General features: G+C 47.6%; 3 protein-coding genes across 3 annotated transcripts; 2 read left to right on the forward strand and 1 right to left on the reverse strand.

Annotated features, from left to right (window-relative positions):
- Nucleotides 1–23: 23 nt before the first annotated feature.
- On the forward strand, nucleotides 24–10,043 carry INPP5E (inositol polyphosphate-5-phosphatase E). Its single transcript, XM_035341784.1, has 11 exons — nucleotides 24–68; nucleotides 848–1,918; nucleotides 3,295–3,418; nucleotides 3,941–4,038; nucleotides 4,698–4,822; nucleotides 4,978–5,097; nucleotides 5,482–5,589; nucleotides 6,343–6,504; nucleotides 7,077–7,192; nucleotides 7,658–7,794; nucleotides 8,627–10,043. The coding sequence occupies exons 2-11, from the start codon at nucleotides 1,062–1,064 to the stop codon at nucleotides 8,757–8,759; spliced, it is 1,980 nt and encodes a 659-aa protein (XP_035197675.1). The 5' UTR covers nucleotides 24–68; nucleotides 848–1,061; the 3' UTR covers nucleotides 8,760–10,043.
- Nucleotides 10,044–11,698: 1,655 nt separating this feature from the next.
- Nucleotides 11,699–16,870, reverse strand: PMPCA (peptidase, mitochondrial processing subunit alpha). Its single transcript, XM_035341791.1, is given in 14 exon segments — nucleotides 11,699–12,016; nucleotides 12,352–12,496; nucleotides 12,938–13,000; nucleotides 13,238–13,328; nucleotides 13,805–13,923; nucleotides 14,183–14,275; nucleotides 14,517–14,780; nucleotides 15,156–15,256; nucleotides 15,411–15,505; nucleotides 15,818–15,900; nucleotides 16,284–16,363; nucleotides 16,495–16,654; nucleotides 16,656–16,686; nucleotides 16,779–16,870. Coding segments are annotated over 14 exon segments (1,548 nt in total). The 5' UTR covers nucleotides 16,832–16,870; the 3' UTR covers nucleotides 11,699–11,846.
- A 108-nt stretch (nucleotides 16,871–16,978) lies between these two features.
- ENTR1 (endosome associated trafficking regulator 1) lies at nucleotides 16,979–20,117 on the forward strand. The gene is made up of 6 exons (XM_035341793.1): nucleotides 16,979–17,297; nucleotides 17,846–17,919; nucleotides 18,230–18,341; nucleotides 18,951–19,013; nucleotides 19,526–19,665; nucleotides 19,974–20,117. Exons 1-6 carry the CDS (start codon nucleotides 17,184–17,186, stop codon nucleotides 20,065–20,067), a joined length of 597 nt encoding a protein of 198 aa, XP_035197684.1. The 5' UTR covers nucleotides 16,979–17,183; the 3' UTR covers nucleotides 20,068–20,117.
- Nucleotides 20,118–20,170: the final 53 nt, after the last annotated feature.

Genomic DNA, 20,170 nt, shown 5'->3' on the forward strand with positions numbered 1-20,170 from the left:
GCCGGCGGCGGGGGGCGGCCGGCGGCAGGGGGCGGCCGGCCCCGTGAGGCGGCGGCGGCCCCTCAACGGTGAGCGCGGGGCGGTGGCGGCGCCGAGCCGGGCCCCCGGGGGCAGCGGGCGGTGGGAGGGTAGCGGAGAGGAGCCGGCAGAGGGCTGGGAGCCCTCCCCCCGCGGTCCCTGCAGAGGGCTGGGAGCCTGACGCTGTGTGTGAAATCGCGTGCTGGCGTGCTTTAACGGGGTCGTGCGTTGAGGTGGGTTGTTGTGGAGCCATGCAGGTGTGAAGTTCGGTGTGCATAAGGGCGGGATGCAGCCCTTCCCAGCGAGGAGCCTGCCTTCCACCCTGCTTCTGCGTCCCTAAAGCCGCCGGGCAGATACCTTCAGGTTTCAGCAGCAGGGGTTGGAGCAAAACCAGAGGAGGTGGCAGCGGTGCCGTGGGATCGCGGTGGAGGCTGAGATCGCTGGAAATTTCCTGGCCTCTGGCTGCGAGTGCTGTGGGCAGCCCGGAGGCTGGGTGTACCGTGACTCACTACAGCAGGGCTGTCCTGCGGCCGTAAAACAGCAACCCGGGATTGAGGGGCAGCTCCAAGTTGCTTTCATGCTAACGCTTTACACAACCTTTTCTTAAAGAAACGTGTTGGTAGCTGCGATGCCTGCATCACCTAGGAGGTTAGTTCATTGTTCTGCTCTTGTAAAAATGAAAATAACATTGATTTATGACAACAGGGTTGTCATAAGGTTTGAAACGTTCTAGAATGAAGACCTGTGAGGAGCTTGCTTTCTGATTATGGACTACCGTTTGCAGCTAAGTAAATTTTAATTTTCACATGTTTCTCTTGGGGAAATTCAGGTATTCCACCTCTTGAAATTTTGCAGACGATGCATCTGCCTGCACGTACACCTTCCCTTCATTCTCAACTAAAGACCGAACTGTCTTCAAGCCCCATGCCTTTCTGGCTTGGTTAAAGCTCCGTGAACCTACAGATTAAGCCAAGGGAAAGAGAGGTATGCTGTGAGGAACTTCACGTATGGAGCAGTGTCCGTAGCTGGCACGCAGGAGGAGAATGAGTACTCTAAATGGATTTTCCCAGCACTCAGGGGCATGTGTTACTCAGAGCACCGGAGGTGGAGCAGTGCAGGACCTGCAGGCTAAAAAAGCTGGCAAAGCAGCGAAGAAGGAGGCCAGTGGCAATGGCGTGCTTACCTTTGAAGATCCTCTACGTGTAGACACCTCTTTAAATGAAACCTTAAAGCTTCTACCGGATGAACTCAAAGCTAATATGAAAATCAAATCAGTCACCCCAAGGCCTCCGAGGAAACCCCGACTGGAGCGTGCTGCATCTCTGGATGAGAAAAACTGGAGGAGGTGGAGGCGGTTTAGAACTAGCCAGGAAAGTCTGACAGATCCCAATGAGACGAGCTCCTCAAATGGTTCTCTGCAGGAAGCGTCCCTCAGCCCTCCCATCAGGGGTAGAGCAACCCCCTGCAGCCAGTGTTGCGAACCCAATTCCTTGCACAGTTCACCAGATGCCTCAGAAGGCAGTCCCATGGGGAAAAGCAGGGGAAGCACTTCTGACCTGGGGAAACGAGCCTCCGAGATCTCCAGTGCCTTTGGTGGGCTTCTGCGTGGGAAAGCGTTTGCAGGCAGCAAACCCCGGCTGTCCCAAATAATGCCAGCTCGACCTCTGCCACCCGTGGAGCTCAATGTGGCCTCTCACACGCTGAGGACAGCTAATAGGATTGACTCAGATTTTATGGATTATCGACATTATTCTCAGCACAAGTTTGGGAGGGTGAGCAGCAGCTTGAGCGACACCAGGCTACACGGCAATGGGATGGTCTACGATAATTGCTCCACAGACTCCATGAAATCCACGTTCAGCCTGCTCACCCCCATTCGTTCCAAGGATGTCCGGAGCAGGTATGTTGCCCAGCTTCTCGTGGCAAAGTTTGCTGTTTGTGGGTGGGTGCCGGCTGCCACGCAGAATCCTGCTGCTCAGGGGCAGGGAACTGATCGGTAAATCACAGGAGTTCTGGGTTGTTTACCTTGCTGTGGGAGTGGCAACAGTTTGAAGATGAAAAGATTAGTACAGATACCGTATGTTTTCTCCTTGAGGCCGTTTTTCATAAGCAAAAGTTAGGTTTGCTGTCAACTTTCTTGTATTTAAGCAAGCTGTTTTAAACGCTAGGGAACAGTAGCTGTGCACACCAACACTTGGGAATATATATGTGCATATGTATATATATATATATATATAGTAATCTACAAAAAATACATTGGGATTGAATGGAAAATTAATTAACTTTTAATTAAGGCAGGAAAAAAATCCCTCCACGCAAATATTTTAGCTTGAAACTGTCAGTGGTAGTTGCCCACACGTGCCTGCCACAGTCCTGTGAGGTGACTGTGCTCTGCAGGTGCTGAGATTTGTTTGGCTTCTGGCAAGAACAAATCATCTGCTGTAAACTGCTTCAGTGTATCGCAGGAGCTCCTCTGCCCTGGGTTTTCCAGGAATCTCTTTAGGAAAAATGTGATTCCGCACAGATTGCTACGTGTTTGTCCGGGGTTTCCTTGCACTCCCTTCTGAAAAGCTGTTGGAGTCAGGTGAGGAGTTGTGCAGGCCAGCGGGTTGCACAGCGTTCCCTAACACCGTGCTGTCATCGCTACTCGTGGAGCTTAAGGAAGATTAAAAACGCTTATTTAACCTGCTCTCCTTTTGCCAATACCCCTTGTTTTTGTGAGCAGCGTGGTGCCTGGAGAGGCAGGCAGCGTGGGGCAGGGCTGTCTGTGTGGAACATGGCCTCAGACTCAATAAATCACGTAATTTGTCAAGGAAGAATGTGAGTGTGAATCCTTGATTAGGAGCAACTTGGTGCCAGAACATGACAGTGACAGTAGTTTTGCTCTCTTGTGCATGATCCACGAGCTCTCTGTACGAGTTGTCTCTGGTTGATGAGTACTGAGATGTGTGCAGAGCATAAGGCTTGGCACGTGGCTGAAGTGCCCTCCGAACTGGTGACCTGGAGGCATGTTGCATCTGCTTTGGGTCTTGCGCCATGCCAAGGGAATAACCAGGGCTTGGGCTGTCTTGCATTTCCCTGCAAAGTCAATTGCACTTAACTAGGAGTTTCTGAAGACTGCAAATGTTCTAATGAACTTTAAGCAAACAGCATGTAAAGACTAAACTCTGTTTTCTTGAGCTAAATGTATATGCTTGAGATTCAAGCCTTACAAATCATTATTCCAGCTGTCACACTGTTTTCTGAGATGCTTTTTAATGGGTCTTGTGTTTACAGAAGCTATTTGGAAGGCAGCCTTCTGGCAAACGGTGCCTTACTGGGAGCAGAAGAGCTTAGCAGGTATTTCCCTGATCGGAATATTGGAATTTTTGTGGCTACCTGGAACATGCAGGGTCAGAAGGTATGTGCACGTAAGTCCTGGCAGTGGTAGAGTTGCCCCATATTTATTATAAGGACCGGTGTGGTATTTTTTTCTTTTCATGGCTATGTTTTCCTAATCAACCTGAATTCAGTGTCTTTACCAAACTTCAGGGCTCTCTCGTGCCTGTTCAGCTTAGTGAGTTGTTGTAATAGGGTTCCTCAGATATTGGGTATGAGAACAGTGATCTTCCAGGTGCTCCTCTGGCATTTTGTGGCAGCTCCGCTGGTAAAAAATAAAAAAATAAAAAAAAAAATATGCATTACGGGAAATTAGAAATGTCACAGCATCAGACCACGTGGCTGAACTGTGGAGTGTTGGTTTCTGCTGGACTGACAGCAGTTGAAGTCTGCCTTTGGGAAGGAATACTCTCAGTATTAGCACTTTACCTGTTTTTGAAGCCCGAGTTGTTTGCATATACTGTGGAATTTGTAGCTTTGCCTGGGCTTTCCTTCTACTTTTGTAGTAAATCTTTGTGTAATTTATTTATTTTTTTAATAACAGGAACTTCCAGTGAATCTGGATGACTTCTTGTTACCAACAGATCCTGACTATGCCCAGGACATGTATGTCATCGGAGTTCAGGAAGGCTGTCCAGACAGGTAGCAAAAACAATGTAACGAGCCATCCCATTTTCTTGTTAACTAGTAACTTGGTTTCGAATTATTCTGGAAATATCTCAATCATATTCTCCATAAACCACCCATTTAATCTGTGAACTTTATTGCATGAGTACCAGGGAAAATGGGTTTTAGAGGAAAATGGCACAAAAATCTGTAAATATAGAACTTGGCCCCGTTTCCAGGGCAGCTAATAAAAAAACTCGTGTTCAGTGGGCTTCTTTCCATAGATCTAGGCTGGCTCTAAGCCAGCTCACTGGCTGACTGTGAGCGTTAGCAACCTCCTGCTAATTGCTAGTACGTTGCTCCAAATTTTCTAGACCGTCTCGAGATTGACAAGCCATACAAAAGCAGGTTGAAGCCTCGTCTCAGACCCTGCTTTTTTAGGATGTCTTTCTGGTGGGACTTGGTTTTCCTCAGATTTGGAAGTGCCAACTCACCAACATGCAGACCCAGCCACATGGCTTATGCGGTTACAAATTAGGCTGACCGGCTGCATTGCTTTGGCAGGGGAGGTTTTGCTTACGCTTGCTTGCCTTTCTTCGCGAGAGGGATTACACTGTTCTCAAAATGCTGATTTTCTTTCCTGGTTATTGTCTCTTGTACTGTCCTTGTGATCCAGCTGTTGTTCTTTCCTGCAGAAGAGAGTGGGAGATCCGCCTCCAGGAGACGCTAGGCCCCCACTATGTCATGCTCTACTCAGCTGCGCACGGAGTGCTCTACATGTCAGTCTTCATTCGAAGGGACCTGATCTGGTTCTGCTCAGGTGTGTGGTCCAGTATGAGCTGGAGAATAGGGAGGTGAAAGGACTGCTGCCATCAGGTGTCTTGGCCTTTTCTCCAGGGCTGTCCCTCTCCTGACTTTCCTGTTCACTGTCATTGGAGGCTTCTCTCTAACAGCAGCTTCTCTTTCTCCTTCCAGAAGTGGAATATGCCACGGTGACAACTCGAATCGTATCTCAGATCAAAACCAAGGGAGCTCTGGGAATCTGCTTCACGTTTTTTGGGACCTCCTTTCTCTTCATTACCTCCCACTTCACATGTGAGATGCTTACAGTCTTGGTAGAAGTGTCCTGACCGAGGGCGGAGGGGGGTTGATATACAAAAGTTAAAAAGCTGCAGGGGGATAGAGGAACCAGACAGACAAAGTTAAAGGCTGGGGCTGCTGAGCTGAAAACAGTAAAGGAGAGGGGATTTTTTGGTAGCAAACTTGAAAAGGAACTGCTTAGAAAAAAAATGAACTCTGTTAATTTGTATTCCCTTTTCCACGCTTTCTGCTGTTAAAAGTCTGTGTGAGCCTGGGTCAGTGTTCCATTTTATGTGTGGAACATCTGATCGGCATTGGAAGCTGCTGCTGTTATAATCAGGTATGGTAATTAAATGAAAACGATGCATCGTTGCCAGTAGTGGGCTTTTGGTTTTTCAGCTGGAGACAGTAAGGTGAATGAGAGGAAGCTGGACTACAATAAAACCATTCAAGCACTTACACTTCCCAAGAATGTTCCGGACACAAATCCATATCGATCGAGTTCCAGTAAGTGTGAAAACATTCTGGTGTATGAGCCCAAATGAACAGAGTTAGTGTAGAGTGAAGGGCAGCGCCTAGAGGAAGAGAGAATGGGATTGCTTATTTGAGACAGTAGATAAAAAAAAAAGACCACGTCTTTTTGTGTGAGGATGGTTTGTTCCCATGATTTTTTTCAATTTGAGCTGGAGCATAATCTTTTGGGATATTTGAGAGAAAAGGTGGAGGGGAGGAGAACATTCAAAAGGCATTTTAATGTGATGGTTTTTTCTCAGAAAAGCAGTAACATAATGTTGCTGTTATCTTGATAAATCCGCGTTTCACTTTGCTAGTGTTTTCTGGAACTAGTAGAAATCGACTTTATTTCCAAACTTAGAGAAAGAACGTTATTTCAGTTTGCATATATACAGGTCAACATATTGTTTGCCCTATTCCATTATTGTTTCTTAATACCGTGTTGTTAATGTGATGGTCGCAGGCAGAAAACATGCTCAAGTATTGTATCTCTTGCTAATAAGCAAGAAAAAAATTATGTCTGTTCCTTGAACATACCCAGCAGTACTCGGTTAACTACGCATCATGCAGTTCCCATTTCTAATGAATTAAGAGTTTAATTTCAGTGACCACGTAGCTATATCGGATACCCTAATTTCCTTAAAAACTAAAAGTGAGATTCAGGGATTTTGGGGGGGATTTTTTTCTGGTTTTGGAACTTTTTAGAGCGTTCACCTTTATACTGACGCTTCTGCCTTGAACCTGCAGGTGATGTCACAACTCGGTTTGATGAAGTGTTCTGGTTTGGTGACTTCAATTTCCGACTAAATAAGGATCGTGAAACTGTGGACTCCATCTTGAACCAAAACCCAGAAACAGGCGTGTCCAAACTACTGGCATATGATCAGCTTACTAGTGAAATGAGTAGAGGTGAGCAACAACTCTTTTCTCCCCAGTCTCCAGGAACAAAGATTCCTACACACAGAAATAATTACAGCCAACTTCCCATTTCCTAAAGACCTTCACTTCTTTTTGTTGTTAGGATCTCTGAAAAGAGAACTCAGCAGTTGTCAAATCCAGTGGCAGCCTATTAAGGGGAATTCTGCATTTTGCTATGCACCTTGTGTAATCTCCCAGGCTACTTACTGCTTTGTTTCATCCCGACGCCTTTGTAAGCTGGACATCATTCTCTCACAGCACCTGGGGCATTTAGATTTGACAAGGCAGCGTATGCAAAGCACTGGGAGCTTACAGGGGAAGGGGAAGTGCATACACCAAGTGTTGTTTGTCTAAATAGCAACAGATGAGCTCTTCGTCCTCACTGTGTAAGAACTTGGAACCTCCTACCTTTCCAGAGCCCAGGCCCAGGTTTCTATAGTCACAAATTTACATGCCTGCAGTTGCTAGCCAGCATTAGTTCAACAGTGTCAAAGAAGTGCAGAAGCGTGCCAGGTTGTTGGGAAGAAGTTTGTTGTTCATGCTGTTCTCCCCCTCCCATACAGGCTCTATTTTCAAAGGATTCCAAGAGGCTGACATTCGTTTCCGTCCCTCCTACAAGTTTGACATAGGAAAAGACAGCTACGACACCACCTCCAAACAAAGGACTCCTTCCTACACGGTAAGAGATTATTCCAGAGCAGCGTGCTTGGAGGGGCTGCTCAGGCTCTTGCCTGCCTCCAGAGAGGATTCTCACATGCAGTAACAAGCTGCCTTGGATATGCTCCCTGCAGCAGTTGGTCTGCGTGAAACGCGGCCATGCTGGCATTTGTTGCAAGGGAAACAGGGCACGTGGAAGTGGTTTGGAGGAAAGGGTTGTTGAATGCATGAGAGTTTGGCACAGGCTGCTAATGTTACTTATTCCTGCCTCACGTCCCGTTACAGTGTGTTCTCCCCCGTGCTCAGAACTGGGCATGAGTGCTGTTGGGGTCAGGCATACATTTTTCACGACTGTATTCCTGTCCAAGACACAAATTTCACTAAGTGGAGCATGACAAAGGAATGCGTTTGTCTCTCTTGAACCAGTGCCTCTCTTCAGTGCAGATGTGCAAAGGGAGTTACCGTCAGTTTCCTCTCTCTCTCCCAGGATCGAGTAGTGTTCCGCAGTCGGTATAGAGATGACATCCATGCTGTCAAGTACTCATCGTGTCCTGTGATCAAAACTTCGGACCATCGGCCTGTGTTTGCGTTGTTCCGCGTGAAAGTGAGGCCTGGCAGAGACAAGTAAGTACCTGCTTATGCTGTTCTGTGTGACTGCACGTGGCTGCAGTGACCCGAGGATATGCTGCTTTTGTTTGTCCCCACAGGGACTTTCAGGGACTCGGGGTTGTTCCTGAAATAGTTAATCCCCTGTAGCTCCCTGTAGCATGTTTGGGGTTTTTACCCAATACAGAATGTCAGTGGGCAGAGCAGGAACAGTGCTTAAATTTAGTGAAGTCACAGAAACTGAGTTTGCCACTTTTCTGTGAGTAGCATGCTCGAGAATTTCAAAAGCCAAGTATCTGGAGAATGGTGATTTGGCAGAGCACTTGATCAGCAGTGCAATTAGAATTGGATTTTTTGTTTGTTTATGGATATTAAATATCCATTAAATAGCAGTATTGCAGAGGTTGGGCTGCTAGGATTTCCTTCTGGCCTGTGCAGCACAGAACTGTTGTTGTGCATGAACCCTACTAGTGAGTACACCAGGTTAACAATAAGCTAGTTTAGCATTATGACCGAGTATTGCTTTTGTTTTAGAGATGTAAACAATGCCCTCCATCTATATCTCTTATGAATGCAGGCATTTTCATGCTTAAATTGAATGTACATTTGCCTTTTGTGACCAATATGTTATTCGTTTAAATTTATTGTGAAGAACACTAACTTGTTGCTGTGGTAGAACTGTGTTTTGCACATCTTCTCCCACAGCAGCAATATCTGAATGCCTCAACAAAATTAAAAAAAATAATAATTCTGGACTTTTTTGTACAAATTAGTTGAGCAGTGTTGGGCAAACAAGAGTATATTTGTGCCCCGATCTAATTGCTTGTGTTTATGTTCTGGAATACTGTAGTATTCCACTTGCTGCAGGGCAGTTTGACAGAGAACTCTACTTAATCGGAATAAAGAGGCGGATTACAAGGGACCTTCAGAATCGACGAGTGCAAAAGGACCAAAAATCCAGCAGCATATGTAGCATTTCCTGAGCTGAAAACTCTGCGATGCTTGTGTTAGAGGTACCTGGAAAGAAGATTTCAGGCCACAGCAAAATCTGCAGGGAATTGTCTGCCTAAGCACCTCTGGCAGTTGCTGTGGCTTGTGAAGAAAGTCTTAAACCTCATCCTGGATTCATTTGCATGAGCTAATCCATATAGCTCAAGTGCTTTTGCTGAAGAAAATGGAGTCAGTTATTTAGGACATCCATTCCAACAGATGCAACTGATTTATTTTTAACCATGCTGTCTTTGGAAGCAACCAGATGCAGTCTCTTGGTTCTAAGGTAACCACACAGGATGTACAGCTCTTGGAATGGGCCTGGCTGGGGGCAGGGGACCTAAGAAAAACCCACAGAAAGGTGAACATTTTGTTTCGTCTGTTTGATTTGATCTGGTAAGCCCATACAGGTTGTGGGGTTGTTCTTTTTTTTTTCCTTATCTGTAGCCAAACGTGCAGTATTCTGTAAAATGCTTAACAGGGACCAGTCGGGGGACTCAGGCAGTTTTGTGTAAGGATGGTGCTCCTGTGCTGGGCTTTGTGGTCCTCTACAGGAAGATCTGTGTGAATGTACTACTCTACATTCAAGGTGTACAAACATTTGCCTTTTAATAATTATTCCATAGGCCTTCTGTTGGGGGGGGGGGGGGGGAAAAAACCAATCTCTTGCACCCTATATTTGGCTGTTGAGATTGCTCGAGGCAATCCCTTCTTTAAATAGTTTCCCCTCTGCAGGGGTGATAAAACACCACCTGCCTTCAGCAGCAGGATGCTGGAGGTGAAAACAAGGGTTTGAATACAGCTACTGCGTAATGCTCCACCAAAATGGTTCGAGATGTTTAGCGAGTACCAAGGATACAAGCAGAGAAACTGCAGCAAGTCCCATCAGTGCAATTTGTTCCCTCTGACGACAGTTACATTTCCTTTTTTATTTTTCCCCATTCAGTGAACTGTGAATAACCTGCTCTTTTTCAAGTAGTGTTGTCTTAAGGCTATAACCATAACCGTATGGACCAGTAATGGCACTGGTAAAATGTAAGTACAACAAATTCTTAAAAAGTCTTTATAGGTACAGATTGGCTGGATCATAATCACCTCAGTACGTAACACCCTGCAAACAATGTGGAGGAAGTGCTGCTAACTATGCAACCTGTCCAAGACAGAGCTTCTGTTCTGCGGTACAAACATTTATGGCACTGACTTGTCTGTAGCCATCAGAGATTTGGATTTCCTTTCTTTTTTAAAGGAATATAAATAAATTACTATGGTACCGTCAATGAGAGCCAGGTTTTATTGCAGGGCATTGTGACTGTGATGCATGCTAACCCTTGGGGGGACCTCAGCCATTTTTCTTCAGCTGGAAGAGAGAGGCTGCTTTTGCTCACTGCAAGTACCAACAGAGGGCATTTCTCCTGCCAGTTCAAGAAACCTCACCATTCACTGATTAATTTCAGATCTCTTACTACTTACTCCAGTGACTTCAAGGGCTCTTTATTTTCTTTAAAATTGTACACAACAACTGCATAAGACTTTCATATTGTGGGTTCCGTAAGAAGCAACACCTTTTCTTCCAGTTGCATCAAGAAAGGTAGGGCGATAAAGCAGATCGTAGCTGCCTCGTAGTGTTCTGCTCCCAATTGCATTGTTCCTTCCAATACACACCAAGCCCGTGAAATGCTGCCATGCAGCTTGCCTACATTTTTAAGCCCCTATATTAAGGGATTATGTAAATCAAAATGTTTTATCTTCTCTCTTCTGGGTCTCCATTTCTTCAGTTTGAAATTAAGTGGCAAACATTTGCCATCTCTTTCTGTAACATGATGGCGGTCCCATAGCAGTCACTTTCAGTATCACAAGCTTCCTAGACATTGTTGATCTTAACTGCTAGCTAGCTGAGCTCCATTGCTGCTGTTAAAACTGAAAGATCTGTCTTTTTGAAAGACCTTAAGTTAAATCGTATGACAATTTGAAGAAAAATAGGGTACAGGTTTAAGGTGCAGCAGCAGCGACTCCTTTGAGTAACAGTTCAGGCATAAAAAAAGCTTCTGTACTTTTGCATAATTCACTTTCAAGTAAAAAAAAAATGCTTTCAGGCTAGAGTGAGTGACCACATAGCATTGTGTGTAGTATCTCCTCTAATGGACTCCCCAGGAAGTTATACTACAGGTCTATTTTCCTCTGAGTTCTAGCAAAGTTAAATTATTCCCAGACATAAAATGTCAGAATATTCCAGAGGGTAGGTTACACTGAACTGATCCATGATGCTTGTAACAGAACCTGGTCTGCAGGAACTTGTTGCCTGATTTCAGATGGATAACAACAACTATTTTCTTAAGTCACTTTGACCAGATACGTGTTCACCTTGGTAACAGCTGTGAATTGTCTCTGAATTCAGGTATGTGAGCCAAGCCTTTCAACAGCACTCTTCCTATGGCCATACAAGTGTGACACCTCAGTGCGTCGCACTGGAGGACAACCTGCCAGACTGAACTGTAACGTAAAGGAAGTTCTTTACTAACACGTGTAGAGATCAGCCTTCAGAAGGACAGTTACAGTGAGCTCACCTCCTAACTAACAGAACGGTTTAGCCTGAAGCCTCCTGCCATTTAATCCCACCTGGCCTGCTGCCAACCAGCACAGCCCAGTGTCTGCCCTGCCAGCGTGCAGCAAGGGCAGGCACTGCGCTCCTCGAGGATGGCACACGCCGGGGCCTCTAATGTGACAGCCCCACTTCTGCTGCTGAAAAGGCTGCTCCTATGATACACTTAATAGTATCACACAGCACTGATGAATATCCTGGCTTGCTATGTTCTCCCCAGTACCAAGAGAAGGCTACACGCGATTGTCTTCTGTTGACGGTCAATGTACTCATCCAAAGCCAGGATGGGCTGAGAAGCCCAACGTAACAAGCCCTTCACAGACCAGTGTTCTGAAGCAGCTTTGCTCAGCTGTAGCATAGCTCCACGTTTGCACGGTATGCCTGGAAAGACTGGGGAAGGAGTGGAGTCACAGCAGTATTATAAACAAAAAAAAAATTAAAAAAAAAGCAAGTCTCTCAGATACATGCAGGATGCGCTGCTTTATCGAAAGAGCCGGTACACCCGAGGAAGTCGCCCATCCTTACTGGAAAGTGCTGCTTGGATGTGTTCATACGTGGGCAGATCTGTTAAGTCACCCAGTGCAGCCACAGCTGGTTTTTTATGAAGCATCTTAGTGACCACTCTTTTGATGTCAGCAGATTTCACCTGACCTGCAGAAAAAGAGAAAGCCAGAGCTGTGACAACTACATTTTAAATAGCACAAAGCAGGTTTACTATGATGCTGGGTCAGCCCCCCGGCTCAGGAGACCAAATCACTAGCTCTAGACCTTCTCTACTATACTTAGCTCTTTCCTTTCTTCTGACAAAACAAAAAAAAAGGTATTGCTTGCAAGCAATTAAGAAGATCAGTTTGAAATAAGTATCCAGTCTTTATGCCCCCGTGTTTTCTCAGGTGATTCACCACTGCTACAGGAATATATTTTAAGTTGCCACCCCCAGATTGTCCCTACAATTCAATCCAGGCAAGGAAAAACAGTTTACTCACTGATCAGGGCGCAGAGCTCATGAGGTAGTTTCCTTGTGTTTGTAGCTAACACTTGCCGTCCCACATCTTCAAAGATAACGGGCCTAGACTCGAGGTTCATCATGAGCATGGACTTCAGCTGCGTCTTTGCTCGCTCTAGTTCTACCTGCAAATGAACAGCAAATACAAACATGTTCAAATAAGACTGGCACTGTTCCCTAATACGAGCTACCATCACTTTGTGAAAAATGGGGATGGCTGTATTAGTGCCACATTCTGGTCCATGATGGAGCTGGGCTTTCTCTTAGACATACTGCCTCGGAAAAGGGAAAACAGAAGGCAGATGAGTGCTTAACAGGCAGACTCTTGACATTAAGAATGGGCAAAAGGCCTTTCTCTTGCCCTAAAAAAAATTGCTGTGAAGAACTCAGAGCACCTAAGAGGAAGGTGGTTGCAGAATTCTTTGTGAACATTCCACTAAAATTACTACTTTATTTTAAAGTAATACATGAAATAGCTGATCTACAGAAAAATCACCCCAAAGCCAACACAATGCACTATTTCAGTCCAAAGACCGCCTATGTAGTCTGTAAGTTAGGCTGCTGACCTCTCCGACTGCTCCTGCCATCAGGATGAATTCTCTTGTGATGATTTCCACCATCTCTCGAACCTAGGAAAAACAGGTATTTGAACTGCTTAGAACAATGATTCTATGAAAATAGCATAACATGCTCAATGTCTAGCTGAATTTCAGAAGAATATTAGGTTACATTCCAATAGCTTTGCAATATTTGTACAAGTCTGCTACCACTACAATATCTTTAAGTACAAAAGTTCTCATATCGCTGGTACGAAGCGATGCAATCACTTTTTAAGGATACCTGGTTTTGAATACAGGGCTACATACCTGTTTTGGATCAGCGCTGGCATGTATGCACAGGAGACCTGTATCCTCATAACTGTGGTGGTAAGAAGTTGCATTATACATCCAGTGGTGCCTACAAGTATGCAAACAGAATTTGAAAGTTTAGAAAACAGAATTTAAACGTCAAAGTTAGACAAACATGGACAGTGAGTCCCCTCCTAGCTCATTTTCAAAATTCTCAGCAGTGCTAGTAGGAACAGTCAGTCCCTGCCTCTGACAATTTGTGTGTGCTGTCTACTTCCTTCTTGCCACCAGCATCCTTGAGACCAAAAAGTGAAGGATACAGAGCAGTATTACTGGTACCTAGAGCCAATTCTTTTAATATTTCCTGGTTCAAAGGATGGATTGGGCTAACAGAGGAAGGCAGGACTCCTAGTCACTTCTGCCCTTTAATTTCACCTTGTCAAAATACCTTCTAAAAAAATCAGCCCTGCATGTTTCAAGCAGAATAAGCTGATGTAAAACTGTCTTTCTCAATATGAGGCCTTCCATGTCAATCTGCTAGAGAAGACTGTTTCTGCTATCCGTTAAACAAGAAGACAAACAAACCTGTTGAGCACATTGAGATACAGCCGAGTGAACATGCCTTTGCCAGGCCCGCCAGCTGAAAAGGAGCCACCGCCTCCCATCATCATATTTAATACTGCAAAGGGAATGAAGTCTTCCTCCTGAATTGCAACAAGAAATTCAGTCACCCAGCAGCAGAGACCAAGCAGGGCTCAAGGGCTAGGGATGAGTAAAGAGTCAAAAAGAAGCACGGCACAAGAAGAATGTAAAGGTCAGTGCCTTTATCAAGCTGACAGTGAAAAAGCTGCCCGTACACGCACCATCAGCAGCAAGAGTGTCAGCATTTATGTAGTGAGAGAAGATAGCCTGGGAGTCTGCAAGTAGAGCAACCAAAACAGAGCATTTCAGGCTGGTACTTACTAAAAACGAGCAGCTTTCTAACCCAATCATAATGTGGGTAAGTTCTGGGATTGGAGTAGGGCCGAGACTCACATCTGACATGTCTTTTTCAACCTGTGTGAAAAGCAAATTATTAGGACATCTTCACGTCTGTTTTATTCAGCGTGATAAATTCATGTTAATTAACCTGTCACCCAGGTGACGGCTACCATGGCCAGTTTGGACTGCATTTTCACAGACCACTCCTACTCCTACAGTACGTACTTTTAAAAAAGCGAATCCTATAGAGAAGTCAGTTCAAGTCCAAACCTGAACCTCCAACAGAAAGGAAAAGGCCACCTCCATCTTCCGTTACCTTGACAATGCCTCCCGTGTACTGAGCCACAGATCTGTCCACATCCTTGGCCTGCGCGCTGCCCCACACCGGCTCCACGCCAAGCAGGTATTTCTTGGCACACTCCACCAACTGCTCGTGCTCGATTCCCACCCCGGCCAGCACCATCCTGTCGGGCGTGTAGTAGTTGCGCAGGTACGAGTGCAGGACTTGCCGGTCGATTTTGTTAGTGTTTTCCACTGGGCAGAACCTGTTCAGCCCAACTGTATTTTCTCTGTAGGCTGCCTAAAAGGAAACCTAAGTTGAAGCAGCAAGTATTACTTCACCCCCTCAACCTAAACCTTCCGTTTGTTTTAGAATTATGCTTGTCTGAGACATGTGAGAGAGGATGGGCTGAGCACTATTTCACTAATGTCAGCATAAATCTTCACGTTAACAATGATAAGCTATGGATAGCTTTCATTTATGTTAAAGTCTTACACGTGTGATTTCAAATTGGAGGGGAAGCAAGATTTCTTCCTCACTGAAATCTAACAGAAACAATCTGTTTTCTAAACAGCCTAAAATAAGCCCCGCGGTTAAGGAAAAGCTGAGGAAGAGAACGCAGCATGTCTCACACAGGATGCTACACACAACAACACAGACTTTGTGGTGTTTTACCGCATGGATCATTTCTGTGAGGAGAGGCTCTGGATCAGGTCTCATATTCAAGTCCTCAAGCTCAAATCGTATAGCCATTCGAGTCATCTCAATTTCTTCATCTATAATAAGAGAGAAAGCAAGAGATCACCACCACCACACAAAATACTCACTTGGCACATGAGAACTCTGAAGCTTCTTGACAAGCACGAGCTCAAGTCTGCTCTGAGTCGTGCTTTGGGACTCCACTTGGAGGCAGGTGTTGTGTTCTCAGACCTGATAACCGGGGCTGCAGCGCCACATCCGCCAGCAAGTTGACCACCGTGTCCAGGCCCTTGGCATCAGCAGAAACAGCGTACATGATGGTGTCCCTGCAAGGCAGGCAGAGGGGTTCTGCACTGGGGGGGTCGCATCTCTGACCATTCAGTAAACGTGGTTCAGGGCATCCCAGATAAAGAAGCCATGACGCGTCAAGTGCTTTGAAAAGGCAACAGCACTGACTTTCATTACCCTGCCAGGTTCACTTCTGGGACTTCTTAGCAGTCACCAGAAACAGATTTCTAACACTGAGAACCAAAAAGCAACTTTTACTGTCACACACCAGAAAAAGCAAGGGTTCAGCCACCCCAAACCACTGCGTTACAACCATTAGGGTAACTGAGGACATAGGAAAAGCATCCTACCTTGAAGCCTGACAGTCACAAATGCCCCCGTGCTTTTCTAAGGTGAGGAGAATTTCATCTTTGCTGCCAAACTGAGCTGTGGACTAAGAACGAAGACAGCAGCATTATGGATTAGCAGACTGACAAATACTTATAACTGTTCGGTATAGCTCAGAACAAGCATCTCCTGCTCTAGCACAGCTGCCTCCTATGCCCTTTAAGTCACTAAGCAGTCACTAACTTTAGAGATCAGAGTATGACAGACTTTCAGCACCCATTTAAACAAATTAAACCTGCGCTGCCACTGTGAGGACGAGGACCCAGACCTCAGCTGTATATTCTCGCCTTGCCCTGTCTCTCACAGAACATTAGGGATTGGAAGGGACCTCGAATGATCATTATCTAGTCCAATCCTCATACTGCTCTGCAGCTTTCCGTACCTCGCAGGGGGACTCGGGGACCCACGCACGCCAGGCGCAGTACTCACAGAGAAGGCCAGCTTTTCCAAGAAGTGCGAGATGCCGCTGAGGTACTTCGCTTCGTGCCTCGATCCCGAGTTTATGAGCACTGGCGGCGAGAAGGCAAGGGGTTAGCGGGGATTTTACCGCAGTTACAGTAACACCACACGGTCAACCCAGAGCCTCAGCACAGAACAGGACGACCTCCTCCTCCTGCCGCCCCCTCACACCCCCACTCACGCCCCACGGTGCAGAACTGCCCGAACTTCCTCTGCGAGGCCACCCTCAGCCCGTTCTCCAGCGCCGTCACCCGCGTCTCGAAGCGCTCCCGGCCCTCTGCGGCGGCGAACACCGCCTTGGGCACGCCGGGCAGCGGGCAGCTCAGCGGCACGCCGGGGGGGAGCGCCGCCCGCGCTGTAGCTCCGGCCGCACCTGCGGGGACAGCGGCAGCAGCCGTCAGGGGACGGCCGAGGCCCCTCAGCGCCCTCCCCTCGGCCATTTTCCCTCCTCCAGGCCGCGCTCACCGCCGGGCCGGGCCCCACGCTCCGCGCCTCAGCCACGCCATGGCGGCCGCCATCTTGCCGTCCCCGCCGAGCTTCCCCCTTCCGCCCGGCGCCGCGCCCCCTCCTCCCCCCGCGGGGAGCCGGCGGGGCGGGCTGCGATTGGAGGAGAGCTTCAGGCGGCGGCTGGCAATTGGTTCGTGCTGAGAAGTGGGCGGGGCGTGCGCTGAGGTGAAGCCCCGCCCCTCAGGCGCTGCCTGAGGGGGGCTGAGGCGATGGCGGCGGAGCCCGGCCCGGAGCCCGGCCCCGGCCCCAACCCCTTCTCCTTCCACGAGTTCGTGCGCAGCCAGGCCCGCGGAGCCCAGGTGGGGCCCAGCCCCCTGCTGCTCCCGGATCCCGGCGAGGAAGAGGAGCAGGAGGAGGACGAGGATGAGGAGTGGGGCGGCAGCTACCAGCCCTCCGCCGTGGAGCGGGCCCACCTCGCCGCCGGCTCCTTCTGCGAGGCCCCCCTCGGGCCCCCCCCCGCGGCCCGGCTACGAGGAGGTGAGAGCCGCCGGGCCCCCCCGACCGCCTGAAGGCTGCGTCTCCCCTCGGGAGAGGCATAAACCCTTGTGTCAGGGTGTTGGAGGAACTTTGTGTCAGCCCCCGGTGTTCCTGAAGGGTGCTGTCGGTAAGGGCGCTGTAACAACCCGCAGCTCCTTCCAGCACCTCAAGGAAGAGCTCCGGAAAGCTGCTTCGCGGCCTCAGTCAGGCCAGCACCGTGGCTTTTGGCTGCATGACCCCGGTGACTTCCTCAAGCCCTTGCCCTCTGAGGTCGTGCTAATTTCGTATTAACAGCGGTTGGCTAATTGCATAATTGCACGGATTGTTTGTTGCCTCATTTCTGTGCCCTACAGAGTTAGGTGAAGCAAAGCAGTACTGAGAGGGAAAAACTGAGTGTGAAAGTAAGCTTAAATGCCATAGAAAGTGCAAGACTTCTCAGCGCTAAAGAAAGTCGAATTATTTCATCTGGCGCTGCTCTTGCAATGTTAGTAGTGTATTAACCCTATTTACGAGTACCCTCGTTTCTAATAGGAATTTTTATCTTTTAGCTAAAAGAAGAGAATGCCAATTTGAGAAGCAAGATCAATAAGCTTCAGATTCTCTCTGAAACTCAAGCAGACAAGTGCGTAAGCCACACTTAAATCCCACGGTGATGGGGTAGCTGTTTGTTGGGGAATTACCGTTACCTAGACTGACTGTGAACAGCCGTGCTTTCTGCATGGCCGTTGTGTGTTCAGCTGGGTAATTTAAATTAACGCTGGTGGGGGATGAATGCAGAAGTCCCCTGAGCCACAGCCGGGAGTTGTAGTCCTGTGAGAAGACTTAACTTTTCGTATAACGTGAAAGAATGCTTTTCTTGGTTCTTCCCTAGAATTTTCGTACTAGGGTATTTGATGTTCCAACTTCTTACCTAATGTTCCCTTTATTTTAAGGATGAGGAAACTCGAAAGAAAGCTTGAGGAAAACAAGATTAAAGAAGAGAAGGAAGCACAGGACTTAGAAGCAATGGTGCAGCACGTGGAACAAAATCTCCAGCTGATGACTGTAAGCGGTGGCGTTTGCCGTAGTAGCAGAACCTTATTCACAGTTGGATTTGTGCAGTTCCACTTCTCATCTTTCCTCTCCCAGGAGAGCGGGGGAAGCTCAAGTGATTGCTTCACCCATGTGAGCACTAAACAGCTCTGACGTGGGGCCACATTTTTCCCTTATACCAAGCCTGGGTCCCAGTCTAGAACTCCTTTTGTTGCCTGGGATAAGGGAGATCTCGGCAGAAACACCACTCCTGTATTCATAAGCACCTTCAATTGCTTTTATGCTGCCTTCTGCAAACACCTCCTTCACGAACTAAGAGCAGCTTTTCCTGCCTGAGTAGATTTTTTCTGAGTAGATTTTCCTCTAGTCCAACAACAACAACAACAAAGTAATGGTTGGAAGTAACGGACCGCACCTGATAATCAGGAGAAATGGGGAGGAGAGGAGGGGCGTGACTGGGTGCACTGTCCCCACCTCATCAAGCATTTAGAGCAAGAGGTGCTGCAGCACAAACCACATCACTTCAAGTTCCATGCTGGAATTGCGAATTCCTGCATGCCTCAGGCTGCCTGCTGTGTCCTAAGGTCTGCTAGGGACTAAGTCCTCTTTAATCTCTTTCAGAAACGGGCTCTTAAAGCAGAAAACAGTGCTGCAAAACTGAAACAGGAAAACGCCTTACTTCAGGTACGAAGCAGCGTTGTTAAGGCCTTGCTGAACGTGCTGGGACTTGGGAGCATCTTGACACTGAGGCTATAAAGGGGATACTGAGAACTCCCAGCTACACCTCGCTTCTCCTGTCCAATGCTAGAGAAAAGTGCTAGGTTGGAATGCTTAAGCTCTGTGCCGTTAACGTCGGTTTTGTGACACGTGGCTCTTGTTTTGCGGTGCTGTCTTGGAAATTAAAGTTCTTCTTAAGTTTCACGTGATGTTCAAACCCAGTTTGGTACCTGGGATCAGTGAAGGCCTGTAATGGTACGAGGCAAATAAATTTCTACCTGCAGGAAAACGCCTTACAGAGAAGGGAGGGAAATTTGAGAAAGGTTACAGCCCCGCGTAGGGGCTCTCAGAGCTGGGAGGACTTTCTCTCTAGGCAGTCTGGTTAACAATCCGCTCAATGCTTGCTTCACCCTGCTCAAACCTGAGTTTTGTGGTTATTTCACATCAAGTGTTTCATTTATTTATTTTTTCCTCCCAAGGTTCAGCTGAAGAACTACAAGGAGGAGAACGAAGCCTTGAGGTCGGGCCAGTCCGCGAGCCTGGCTGTGGTGAAGCAGAACGCCGAGGCGGCCTTACAGAACCTTCTCACGGTCATAACAAACTCTCGGTCTGCAGTGAGGTGAGTTTGAAAAGCCGCTCCTGACACCGCCCCAGGCGCTTGTCTCAGAGCTCCTGACACCGCCCCAGGCGCTTGTCTCCAAACTCACACCAGAAACACCACAAAACATCCTGGGGTTGGGTTTGTTGGGTTGGTTTTTAGGATCGAAGCTTGGGGTCTTGTGTTATGTGTGCCAGGTGAGATAGTTAGTCCCTGTTCTTTTTGCTTACCTGTGATTTTTTAATTATTTTTTTTAAAAAAATACAAAAACACAGCCTGGGTGCGTTATCCTCCTCTCCCCTCTAACATGGTGTTCTCCCACGCTGCAGGCAGCTGGTGTCCGGAGCGGAATCGCTGCAGCTGGTGGCCGATCTCCTCAAGTCCATAGACAGCATCTCCGAAGTGCCCGAGGACGGACAGTGAAACTCCCGGAGGAGAGCACGGCCTCGGTGTGGGACCGGGACCGGGACCGGCTCCTGCCCGCCGCCCTCTTCCCCCTCCCGCAGCGGGCGGGCAGCAGGACCCA

This window comes from Oxyura jamaicensis, chromosome 17 (assembly GCF_011077185.1).
Source record: "Oxyura jamaicensis isolate SHBP4307 breed ruddy duck chromosome 17, BPBGC_Ojam_1.0, whole genome shotgun sequence".
Lineage (NCBI taxonomy): Eukaryota > Metazoa > Chordata > Aves > Anseriformes > Anatidae > Oxyura > Oxyura jamaicensis.

Excerpts from the sequence above, each read along its gene's own strand:
- INPP5E (XM_035341784.1), top strand. The coding sequence starts at position 1,062 with ATGAGTACTCTAAATGGATTTTCCCAGCACTCAGGGGCATGTGTTACT. Across the intron at positions 7,193-7,657 it reads AAAGGACTCCTTCCTACACG|GATCGAGTAGTGTTCCGCAG; the intron begins GTAAGAGATTAT and ends TCTCTCTCCCAG. Across the intron at positions 7,795-8,626 it reads GTGAGGCCTGGCAGAGACAA|TATTCCACTTGCTGCAGGGC; the intron begins GTAAGTACCTGC and ends GGAATACTGTAG.
- ENTR1 (XM_035341793.1), top strand. The coding sequence starts at position 17,184 with ATGAGGAGTGGGGCGGCAGCTACCAGCCCTCCGCCGTGGAGCGGGCCC. Across the intron at positions 17,920-18,229 it reads TCTGAAACTCAAGCAGACAA|GATGAGGAAACTCGAAAGAA; the intron begins GTGCGTAAGCCA and ends CTTTATTTTAAG. Across the intron at positions 19,014-19,525 it reads AGGAAAACGCCTTACTTCAG|GTTCAGCTGAAGAACTACAA; the intron begins GTACGAAGCAGC and ends TTTCCTCCCAAG.